This window comes from Sinohyriopsis cumingii, chromosome 16, assembly GCF_028554795.1.
Source record: "Sinohyriopsis cumingii isolate HCF-2022 chromosome 16, ASM2855479v2, whole genome shotgun sequence".
NCBI lineage: Eukaryota > Metazoa > Mollusca > Bivalvia > Unionida > Unionidae > Sinohyriopsis > Sinohyriopsis cumingii.
The window spans coordinates 18,932,287-18,945,854 of NC_142976.1; the positions used below are offsets into that span (position 1 = coordinate 18,932,287).

At 33.4% G+C, this 13,568-nt stretch overlaps 1 protein-coding gene across 2 annotated transcripts in view; it reads right to left on the minus strand.

The window, feature by feature from the left end:
* LOC149780019 (outer dense fiber protein 2-like) overlaps positions 1-13,568 on the minus strand; it is a 139,408-nt gene that overhangs the window by 106,109 nt on the left and 19,731 nt on the right. For both annotated transcript variants that reach the window (XM_089936766.1, XM_089936765.1), the window contains 2 exons: positions 1,589-1,744; positions 389-576 (listed from right to left, as the gene is read on the minus strand). In XM_089936766.1, coding sequence (XP_089792892.1) covers positions 389-576; positions 1,589-1,744 — 344 coding nt within the window. The remainder of the gene's footprint in view (positions 1-388; positions 577-1,588; positions 1,745-13,568) is intronic.

Genomic DNA, 13,568 nt, shown 5'->3' on the forward strand with positions numbered 1-13,568 from the left:
AAGTTTTACTCTCTGTTTGACTTTCATTTCAGTTTTTGTGGTTCTACCAGCTTAATCACTAGAGTTACCATATCTAGCAATTTTATTACTTTCACAATTTGAATGTGACAAAGAGGTAAATAAATCAGTTATCCATTTTTCCATTTAAAACATGAGTGGAAGTTACCACAATACATGATCTGAATTAGTTTCACATTCTTTCATCGAGACTATTATAATTTGCAAAATACATCTTGTTCTTTTTAATTTTTTTGCACCACGAATGGTGTATTAGATCTATTTTTTTTGTAGGACTTGGTGACTATTTTGAATAAATCCTACAAGCGCATGTCCTTAGTGAAACACTGGTGTTGTGACTGTGAGGCATAAGGTCAGAAATTATCAGTACCTGGAGATGTCCACCTCTTCCTTGATATAATCCACACTCTTTCTCAGCAAATGATTTTCTCGCTCTGTGGCACTAAGTTCATCCTTGTACTCCAAGATTTCTCGCTCCTGCTCCGCCAAAGCTCGCTGAGACGCATTTAAAAGATCCTCTTTCTGCTCCATGTCTCGTATTGTTCTCTGAAGTTCAACCTAGAGTTATATAAAAAAAACAGAACTAATAAAGGACCCTACTAACAACAACTTGCTAGGCAGTGTTTTAAACAGAGGAACTTGTACTGGGACACTACAGTGAGAAGAACAGGTGCTCACATGCCATAACTCAAATGCTGACAATCAAACTCAGCCAAAACCTCATCAATATTCAGCTGCATATCAAATTTGGTTGAAATCCAATAATAATTAGTCATTGTGGCAAGTCATTCAAGATCTCACCAACATAATGGATGTATCATTAATCTGGATATAGTCCAACATCCGGTAGTAAATTCATGTTGTGAAAATCCAAGTTAGAAAGATGGGCAAATTCGGTAGGGGACATAACTCATGTAGATAATGGAATGCCTGAAATTGAACTCCTTCAAGGTCAGATCAATATAAAACTGCATGTCCAATCCAACAATCCTTGGTAAAGTAATGCTTCAGAAACCAAAGACTGATGATCTGAGGGCATAACTCTGTAAATGATACCTTGGCATGCTGGAAATCAAACTTATTCCAGTCTTTTCAACATACAGCCAAATTGTCAGAAATCCACCAAACAGATTATATAAATTGACATCAAATGCATTTTAGTGGCCTCATCAATATCACACTACTAATAAAATTTGGTTGAAATCAAATAATAATGAAGAGTTTCCTGGATCCTCCAAATCAAAGACTGCCCCACTAACATCTACAATGGCTAGAAAGCTAAACTGAAATAGTTTTTCAGAACTTGTGCACTCAACATAACAATCTGCAAGGTTTCTTGCATGTCAAATAGACAGACACATACTATTTCTATGTCCCCTTTCATTGTGGTGTGAAGGGGGGGGGGGCGGATTTCAAGTTAAATTTCATTTGAAGCAGCCACCTGCTCTCCATGAACTTGCTCTAACTGAATGAAAGGATAAATGACCAGATGAGAAAAAACTGTGCAAGTTCCATATGTCTCCTTTTCTTAGGATTCAGAAATCGGTTGATAAATGCCACAGGATCATACCTCATTTTTCAGTGTCCCAACTTCATTAAGGAGACTGTCTATCTTGTGTTCATAGTTCCTCATTTGACTGTGTACTACATCTTCCTCTTCTGTGTCGAGGTCGCTTATTCGTAATGGGTCATGGGGTCCATGAATTTCCAGTCTATGGGTAGGTCCCTACGTTCAAAATAAATGAATCACATTAAATATGGCTCTTAGTTATATTTAAAACAGCACTGGGCAACAAACAAGTAGATAAATAAGGCAATTATATCATCTTTTTAAAAGATTTGCCATATATACTTCCTTACAAATCAATGCCTTTTTACTGAAAATTTTATTCTTGCTGAGTAGGATTCATCTTATAAGCAAAACACAGAAAAAATTTGATAAATCTTGGGATGATATTGGTATGCGCTGTTTATTACTGTATTTGTTACACAACAGTAGTACAGCAAAACCTGTCTTGAAAGACCACTGCTATGTGAGACCACCTATCCTAAGAGACCACATTCTCAATGTACAAATATATTATGTAGCATTGTGACCTGTTATGAGAGACCACCCATCTTGAGGGACCATACTTTTTTGACAAAAGAGGTGGTCTTTCAAGGCAGGTTCTACTACTTTATCTACAATGATCTTGATTTTAATAATTTAAAAGTATTAAATCAAATATATATCTCCACTGATGTCATTTACTGTGTGTGTTTACTAGCAATTATACTGCATGTAAGTCTGAACAAACCATATTTGTATTATATTTTTTGTTTTCTATATCAACATTATATCAAGCAATAAAAGTTTTGATTTGATTTACATTAGTTTGTTTCACAACTCAGATCTAATTCCCAAGTGATATTTCCTAAGTCATCTACCAGTGGGCTGACAGCTGGTAAAGGAAGTACCAATTAAGTTTCCCATATTCCTTTATTCACTTATCAGAGGGTGCTTACCTGAATGATGATCAGACAAATATGGAGGATTTTAGAACTTTATTTCAAGTCTGAGATAATGGGATGAATTCTTGGGGTTTGAATCAGTTGACATTTATAACATACTGTGAATCACAAAAGTGTAGCCATTTCTTTCATCATTTGTATGATGTATTGATTTAACATATTTCAGAATACTGCAAATCTGATCAATCGGAATAACTGTTTTTTTATCCGTATGTGATCTTTTATATCCATATGTGATCTTTTATATCCGTATGTGATCTTTTAAAGAATTTATTTATGATATAAAAATGGATTTAAAATGCCAAACATTATGGATTTATAAGGATGTCATTACAGGGAGAAGGAAAAAAAAGTTCTCAATCTATTTTTGATGTATTCCACTCAGTAATATAACTATTTTGTCTATTTTTTCCTATTTATCCATTAAGTTTGGCTTGTTTTTTCTCTCCAAAATGCAACTCTGACTCACTGTTGACATGTCACTCCTTACAGATGGATCTGACTTGAAAAGTACACCCATATTTACAGGGGATCAAACAGAAATTAGCTTTTGCAGACCTAAAAAAAGAGGGGGTTGTTGATTTATAATCAAGCTATATTATAGCTGAGCATATATGCTATGCAAAATTAAAAAAATGACACAAACCTTTTGATAACTGTTGTTAGCTAAATATAGCATGTTGGAATATAGTCAATTTACTTTCCAATAATTTGTTATGAAACTGATACAAAAATATCATAATTAATACAACAATTTCAGGTATGGGATTGGCAAATCTATTGTTAATTAGACTTCTGTTCACTTTTTGCATCTGCAATAAACCAACATGACTATATTATCCCATCAATAAATGACTTTCATACACTCACATATAGCATACTCTCATTATATCGCTATCCATGGCAGCCATAACCATACCCAAGCGATAAAAAATAAGTGTTATAATAAAGGGTCTTAGAGTGAGGGAGTACTGTATACTGATCCCTTACTATGTGTATATAAGTAATAAAACTGGTCCAGTGCATAATGTTTCTTATTAGAGTAAAGCATATATTATCTAGATTAAAATTGTCCAGGTTGGTTCCTACAGATTCCGACTATGTTCTAAAAAAATACTTAAATACCAAACTTATTGGAATCAATCATCTTTACAACTTGTTTTCTGGGCAAAATTATTGCCTCCCACTGGTTATGGATAATCAACATAACCGTAAACAGTGAATCACAGTCTATCAGGAACTGAAGAGATCATTGGTTACCATAGCCTTATGGTCACAAACAGTTGTTTTTTTGTGTCACCAGTTACCACTGAGTTATGTGATATTATAACTGCTAACAGTATCCTCAAATTGTTAAATATAAAATTTAATGAAGAAAATTGTACAAAATGGAATTGATTATAGCACTGTCATAAAAGATGTCATGCTGTCACAATGTTGTCAAGGTTTATAACATTTTATTGTGGATTTTACTTCTGATAATACAACCAGGCAATATGGATATGTATATCCACTGTAACATGTGCAGTAGTCCCTCTTTATAGCAGTTTCTGGGAGCAATAAACCTGTGCCATATTATACAAAAAAATGTCTGGGGTACATTATACATAGTATTACTAATAAATAATGTATTTGGATATATAACCACATCCATTTTATAAAAGGAACCCAGGGTTTGAAAATTCACTCACCCAACTCAAACTCAGTGAAATTTCCCATGGCCAAGTGAACTTTCCAATGACTTGCCTGACATGGCAAAAGCTGATTCAGGAATGACCACTGTTTCTCCATGTGTATCAAAGGCCTAAAAACCCAGATGCTCTATGAGGTAAAGGGTTAATGAAGGGATGTTCTTTTGAGAATAATGCTGAATTATTCATTGAAAGTCCTTACTATCTGCGGAAAGATTGTTTTCCACATGTTGTGATCAAGTTCATACAACTGCTTTGTTCTCACTCTTCAATGCTAATGGACACATGTCAAAGGGAGTGCAGACTGGTCTCAAGTTGCATAAATTTACAACTGGGTCACAGAATAAATTCTTGAAAACAACCTTCCACACAAATGAAGTGGGTCGTTAACATCATAAACTTTTATATTTCTATAACTGCTGGCTGAATAAGAATTATAATGGCGAGTAAAATTGCTGAGAATTTGCATGACTGAGTGAGTGGATTGTTACAGATTTTTCAACCCTTGGAATGCAAGATTCCTTACAGTGAGGACCACTGATTCCTAAACTTAATAATGTCAGGAACAGAACAATTTTTGACTAAATGTATAAGCTTATTCGTCACTCAGTTTAATGTGATATTCTTAACCGAGTTGGCATCTAATTGTTTAATGTATAGGGCTAGTACAATGGTCACCTTATTATAATGCTATTCAGTGAATTAATAAAACTGTACTGCCCTATATGTGAGGTCACTGATGTAGAAAATACATTAATCTAAAAGATGGGATCAATATAAATGGTTTGCTGTATGCAAAATTTGCAATAGCATAAACAAAAGTCTAAACCTATGAAGCTGGGTGTGGGATGTTTGAGCTCTCTGAGAGACATGTGAACACAGTACTCTTTGTTTCATGACATGATCAGTTACACTGTACACCAATATAATACCTTGATAACAGAATTTGTAAACATGGAAAATTAAAATAGTGTCAAACAGCATATACATCTGATGTCCCAAAGGTGTACAGTGTCACTCCAGCTGGCCCTATCTTATAAAATAGATATTTTTAACAAATAACATTCACCACAAATCAAATAAACTAAACTCAGAAATGATCAACTTTGGCTTGTGCAGCCAATATCACCAGCTAACAAAATTTCCCATGGTGAAAAAAACACCTGGTGTACCAAGTACAAGATGACATAAATAACATGCTAATTTTTGAGTAATTGTTTATGAATATGCATTCAACTAACATCTGATGCATAGCTAGGCTTGTTTGGCTGCTGTTGACCAAAAATTAAAACATGATAAGTGAACAGTGACTGACCACTACTAATAATTGCTGGTATATGTGGATGAAAATACAGTGCCAAATACTTATAACTAAACTCTCTGGACCCAGTGTTAATTTTTTAAAAATCCATAATTAGCTATATAATACCAGAGACAAATACTATATATCTTTGATGACTGTCACTAAGCATAAACTTTATGTCACAAAAAGTACCATGACATCACAAGGACATCAACATTTCTGAGAGAAAATCTTGCATTCTGACATGTTAACCAATCAGATATGTTGCAATTCTTTTCTGTTGCAAAAAATTCAAAATAAAATTAAAACTGTTATCTGTCATTAATAAGACAAAATCTAATATCTTACAATATCAGACACTGAACTTGAAAGCAAAACTGATGTGATAAAAAGAATGACTCTGTCTATTAGAGGTCACTAGGCCACCTATATTGTTCAAACATGTGATATTATTATAATCATAAAATGAACACATTTGTTATGTATGCACACCATAAAAATGTTTAATTAAACTTAAAAATCCGCTTTTTTAAATGAAAAAAATTATTTGGCAATCTTTGTAAACCATTGGTAGTTTCTGCATACCAAAAATGGATATGACATATATTTATCCCTTCTATTCAACCTAGCAATTCAAGTATTTAATTTCCCCATGTAAATGGCTATGTAATAAATATATCTTACAATTATGCTTTTGTGCAGCCAATATGGTGCTCTGTGTTGCATATGGATGTAACCAAAAGAGTGATGATGAGACAAAAGGATTCTTTCTTTTTCTGAAAGACCCTTTTTACCAGGAAAATAAAGTGGATTGAAGCCATGGATTGAATAGGGTGAGGGATGGGAAAGTTATACCATTTATGCCGGCTTACGGTCAATTTGGCCCAAACTGGGCAGTAATTAAGAATTTGTCCCAACTTGAAAGACAATTTGGCCCAACTTAACAATAGTTTGAACAAGTTCTTTCTCTTCAAACAACAAGCAGATACTTTGATATACATGTATATATATATATAGAGAGAGAGAGAGAGAGAGATAGAGAGAGAAAGAGAAAGAGAGAGTATATGTATAGTATGTACGCTGAATCAATGATATACCATGAGATGTATACATTTCTCACATATTTGCACCTTGAATGGAGTTATGATATGCTCTGGGTAACTGTGTACTGACAAGTGAATGAACTCCTCACATCCCTGCAAGTGTGCCCACTACAAAATGTAGTTGTATGATTTTTCTTGTTGTTCACAATCACATATGCAAATTGATAAGTTGATTGTTTTCTTTTTGAGTTTCTATTTTCATTCAGATTTATTAAATCAATATAAGACACACTCATGATTTAAACACGAAATATGGTTTTTATGAAGAAATTAGCATGGAATAGAAACTAGGCGAAATGACGAACCAACAAGAGGTAATTTAAATATTTTAATATACTGACAGTTCATCTAAGTCCTTAGTCTGCTTTAATTAACATATCAAAAGATTATAAAATTCTCTCTCTTTCTCTTCTTTCTCTCTCTCTAACTCATGGTGTCACCCCCCCCCATGGACCTCCTTCCCGCACAAGATTTGAAAAATTGTATAGAGTCATTTTGGTGTCACCCTCTGATGGTGTCACCCGGTGCGGTCCACACCCTCTTAATGACGCTACTGCTCTCTCTCTCCCCCCCCTTGGACGGTTTGACTAAACTTTATCATCATTCATAGGTCCACAGACATCATCGTATGATACAAGCTAAAATCCCCAACGCTCGTATTGTCATGAATTTTAACCCCTATCTAGCTAGGAAAATCCAGAGGGGGGGAATGGGGGCGACCATTCGGACATTTTTATATTTAATAATTAATAATCAAATTTTAGAACATTATAATATGTTTAAGAAACAAAGAAAACAAAGCATTAAATACACTACAGTATGTGTGCCTCATAACCGACAAATTTAACATATAGGCCTGGTGTCAACTGGCGACTGCAACTATGTATCATTGATAGTATGAACACTGTAGATAGATCCCAAGGAAAGCACAAACATACCATTACGACGAACCAGATTACTGTAGGTTACTTGGTACAAGTTTAGTTTTAATGTTTTCATCCAGTGCCATAAGTCTTTCTCTCTTACTCCAGATTTTTGCATTTTTGTCCCTTACGCACTTGAGGGGAGAGGGGAATTATAAAAAAGAAAGGATTCCGATGAAACTGTGTACCATTTTAATATCACTTACAAAACAGGCACTATTAATACTTTTTATCGTTATTTTCATATGTCATTTATGATTATTGAATGAGTAGAAATTTATCATTGATCTATAAACCTTCAGTCGAAAGAAAGTTTATATATTCATATTATTGCACCATGGATGGATCACAATTGATATACCAATAGTATTGGTATATCAATTTGCTTTATACCAACACTTTAAATGCCATGTAATTGTTAATATATATATATATATATATATATATATATATATAGAGAGAGAGAGAGAGAGAGAGAGGACAAAATGTTTTTGATAATTTCTATAGGTTGAAAAAATAGAATAGGTTTTAGGAAAAAATTGAACAAATTTAAACAAACTAAAGTATCTTGATATTCTTTAAAAGAAAATAATCATAACTTACATATATATGAGAAAACACAAACTGACATATCTTTATGTATATATATTTATATACATTTATTTTTATGCTAAAAAATTATGCATCTGCACAACGACATTCTCAATTTAAGTCTTCGGTCAAATTATCAATATTGATTTATAAAACAATAATACTTAACAGATAATATTCTACAGAATACTTATACATTTTTATAAGAGTAGCATACATGAGATATTATACTAACAAATATATTTAATTTTAACACTGCTGCATATAATACACACTCAATTACACAAGAGAGAGAGAATAATGCTGAGCATTTTGTCAGTGTTTACTTGCTGCAATATGAAGCTCCTATCAGTTAATTTTTATTGTTTGTTTTAATTTTTCAAGCTGATGTCTTAGTGTGTGTGCGCATAAACTGAAAGCTTGTCATTACTAGTCAATATTGTCAATCATATTTGTTCCATTATTCTATGCAAATAAGAAAGGAGATAATTTTGTGTTGAATTTGTGACCCCCCACCAAAGTAAAATAAAATAGATAAACAAAAATTTATCTGAAGAAAAAAATGAAAGAAAGTAACCTTGCACTGTTGTCATTTCTTCCTTCTTTTTTCACAATGCCAAACTTATTAAAGAAAAAAATACATTCACAAACTCTGTATATGTAATGGATGCCAGCTGGCGGATGCATCCTTACTGTAGTGTGTATCACTTTTATCAGATAACAAAATCACAAAAGAGACAAGAATATCACCCCACTGCTTGAAGGCACCTGCCATTCATGCATGATAAGTTATAAGGTGCAAAATGACCATGATTGTATTGTGTCCAGATTAACTATACGACGGTATCTCGCAAAAAAAAAATCATTATTTTAAAATACATTTACTGTGAGTGGAAATGATAATCTTTTCACTAGCATGAGTTACAAAAGGATTATTAAAGCAAGTTATTGTTGTATATACTGTATACCCTGCAAACGTCAATTATGGTTACATATGGCAAACAAACAGAAGCCTGGGTGATGAATAAATACAACTGGCAGCGAGCAATAAACTCCTTGCTTAAACTTACTGACAGGATATCAAATACAAATGTTATTTTATTACAAAGCAAGCCAACCCTGGAAACTGACTTTGGATTTTTTAAGTGTGCCGAATTTGTTTTATGAAGTCAGCCAACATAAGGAAGCCAACTTCTTTTTTTGTCCACAAAGTTGGCTGAACAGGGAAGCCAGCATTGATTTCTTTTTACCTGTATTAACAGGAATTTTGAAAATAAATTGAAACAATGAAACAGTTTTGAAAGCAACACAATCTAGTGCATTGTACACGCACATCAATATACGGCTGAACAGTAAATTAGTTTTCAATAGTTTCTTCTAAATATTCCCTATCCATAATTTATAGTGTTTTATTTTTTGACAACAAGAAGCATGTACTTCGTCTTCTGGGGACAAATGTACGTCATTTCTGGTTGGCATCCTCTATAGGTGGGAAATCATAGTTAACGGGAAGTAACAGCATTGTATACTTCTATTTCAAGTAATTAAATTATTATTTCTTCTCTACACTTGATAATTTCTTTATTTGTTTTGTGTGAGTATAACTACTTTTAATCATGTAGTGCAAATCTGATGTAAAAAGAAAAAATGTTGGAGTATGGCCAGTGACCTTTAAGTTTCTAAAGTAAGGTCTCTGGTAGAATAAATTTATTATGTGGTTTCTGACTGAGCCAATACTGGATTTTACAGGGTGAGTATAATTCCTATCAGGCAAGGTACACCTTACCCCATAAAATCCCATACAGCATCAGTATCAAACTACATAAAGGTAACTAAAAATATTTATATAATAATTTACATATTCGAATCATTAGACACCAATATGAAAATTCACTTGGTATTAACTGTAAATTCATTGTATCATCATTCTTACTGTTCAATAGATTATATACAGAATAGATACCGCATGATAATACATGTACAAGAAAATAATGATGTATGGCTGAAAGAAGAAACAGTAAGAAACACAAAACAATATTTCACATGTGGTAAACCAGTACTGTATGGTCATACCAGAAAATCAAACTTAACTTGCATAATCTGATGCTGATTATGGCGTACTGTCAGATGTGACTATCAGCTAAAGCAAAAGTCCAAACTGAAGTAGTGCTATTTGAAGAATGGTTAGTTGAACCTGTCCCAGATGAGGTGCAAAAGCTGTTGTTATACATTTCATCACCTAAGAACAGTTATATTTGATCATTCTACGTATCAGTTCATAGCTCAGATAGAGAACAGTATGAAAATCTGCTGGGACCACATACACTTTTCCCATATAAGAATAAACATATAATAAAAAGATTACTGTGCCAATAAACGTACATCAGCAATTAATATTATACTTGTCAATGTTGTGTTGAAAAACCTTTATTGGACCTACTGTGTAATGACATGGGCATCTTTCCCAATCAAGCCTTTCAACAACACAGACTCTTTCATTGGGCATCTTTGGGGGCGCTCACCAGTTATTATGTACTTTTTAGAGTGTGATGTATGTAAGGTGGAGTTGTTTACAGTTAAAACATGCACAGTGGAGAGAATGTTGGCATGCCTCTATGCTACTTCAATGTAATGTGGCTGACATTTCTATGGATATTGTACTTTTGGAAACTGTAAATGATCTAAGCACACTGCTAACTAAAATGACTGCTCCCTTGTGCTCAAAAAGTCAGCCTGAATTAGTCTAAAGTACACTATCCATAGCAGCTATTAAAACAGGGAAAATGAATTTTGCAAGACTAGACAATACCAGCTTCTGAAAGTGCAATGAATGAATTAACAAATACATAAAATGTAAAAGAGTTATCGGCTCTTTTTATATGATTTACCTCTGAAGTTCAGGAAGTGAAAATGACCAAAAGGACATAGCACCTTTTTGAAAGGTGCACATCTGGAGTAAGGCCAAGCTGTATATTCTTTAACCAATATTACTTCTATCAATCATACACCAAAATAAAGGGAATTAAAGGTTCTTTGAACTATACCTGAGATATACAAGGTCTTTTATAAATAGCCAGTATAACCAGTAAGTTAAGCCGGAGAAATTCTTTATCTTTAAAATTTTAACCCTATGCAAAATACAAAAAACTGTAGAGCGCTACAATTATAAAAATGTATGCAATTAGTTTTCTCATCTTCATATCATTATGTATGATGTTCTGAATAAAATGGTACATTAAAAAAAATTGATGTTAAGCATGAAAATAAGCTAATTATACTCATTTTGCTCTTGCATACATAATTTGTCATGAGGCATGTTTGTGTGAGTAGTGACCTTAATTATGGGGAAATTAGAAGTCTTAGAATATAGGAATAGAGTCAACTTATATTTAAAACTGTTGCAATAAGTAAAAGAAATATAGTGAAAATGTTTTCATTTATTTGCAATGAAATTAAAAAAATAAATAGTGACAAAGCAAATTCACTTTTTCCATACTAAACAATTGGCAAATATTTTACACTTTGACCTTTGACCTTTATGAACCTCATCTGTTTCATCCCTTTTCAAACTAAAATTTATTGCTGACATCTCAGGAATAATTCTGGTAAGTTTCATGTTCCTGTCTTTCAACATAACATTGGTTGCTATGTTGACAAAATGTAATGTGCATTTTTAAAATAGCTCACTTTTTTATCATGGGGGAGGGGCTGGACTTTTTAGAGACTCTGACACTAATAAATACTGTTCTGTGGGGGAAAATACATTAGAATTATTCAAAAGGACTTTGATGCTTGCGATTTAAATGTTTCAGCCATACAATCAAAATTAAATCGTACAATAATAATACCTATGTTCTTTTTTTTGGGGGGGGGCTCACCAGTTATAATGTACTTTTGAGAGAGTAATGTATGTAAGGTGAAGTTGTTTACATTCAAAACATGCACATTGGAGAGAATGTTGGCATACCTCTATCCTACTTTAATGTAATGTGGCTGACATTTCAATGGATATTGTACTTTTGGAAATTGTACATGATCTAAGCACACTGCTAGCTAAAAAGACTGCTCCCTTGTGCTAAAAAAAATCAGCCTGAATTAGTCTAAAGTACACTATCCATAGTAGCTATTAAAACAGGGAAAATGAATTTTGCCAGACTAGACAATACTAATATTGGGAGCATTAAAAGTGACTTGCATTATGAGTGAGAGGGCCTTAAACAGAGGGATGTTCAAGCAAAGTGAGTGTCATAAATAAATACAGCATAAAAACACAACATAAGAAAATAATGATGTGAAATGACATTACAGTTGGTTTTCACTATGCAAAAACTAAAATGTAATGAAATAATGCCTTTAGAAATTACAAAACAAATTTTAAAGAATTCAATGGGCTCCATGACCTTATATGTGTTATCAGCTAGACACTAGCATAATGAGGGGACTACTGTACATATAATTGATTGGTTCAACAAGGCAATTACATGCAAACCATACCATTATTACAACATTACATAATTATATCAAAAGACCCCAAGGGGCTGATACTATGCTGAACAAAAAAAAATTCTAAGATAAGCCACTTTCTTTTAATTCTTTAAACTGCTGAGTACTAAAAACATTTTTATTCTCAAGAAATTCAACAAAATGTACCTAATTTGTTTTTAAAAAATATTTGTTAGATGTTTGAGTTAACATGTTAATAAGACACATATTTCTGTGTCATGACCCTAATTTCACTGACAGAAGATCAATGATGTTGTTGTTGTTGTTGTTGGGTTTAATGCCATTTTTCAGCACACGATAGGCTATACATGGCGGCCAGTATTAATGGTGGAGGAAGAACCCAGGAAAACCCCGGAAAGAACCACCAACCCTCGAGAAGCTACTGGCAAGCTTTCTCACATATCCACATTGGCCGAATCCAGAAGATCAGTGGAGTTGTCTCAATGTCATTCAAAACTATTTAAAGATTGCAAGAAGTGTTGCAGTAGAAAACACTATGTCAATGTTACAATTCATGAAAATGTAGTGGCAACAAGATTTTATTTCAGTTACTATTGAGCAGGGGTCTCAAACACATGGCCCACAGGCTGCATGTGGCCCACCAAGCCATATCCTATGGCCCACAAAATGATTGGCATCACAAGGTGTCATGAGAGATAACAAAGATAGTGCTGCCCTGGGACAATCAAAAATGCCCTCATGCAGCCCTCGGGGTGGTTTGAATTTGAGAGCCATCTTTGAGGTCAGATGAGCAGCATTTTCATTTGTAAACATCTACATATTGGTATAGTGTTTTAGTGAAAAGAAATATCTCTTTTCAATACAAGCAGTGAATCAGGATAAGTGACCCTAGAATTTTTTATTAGGATAGCCATTAAGGTGGCCATTTTGATGACTGAATCAGCATCATTTTAATATACTATGG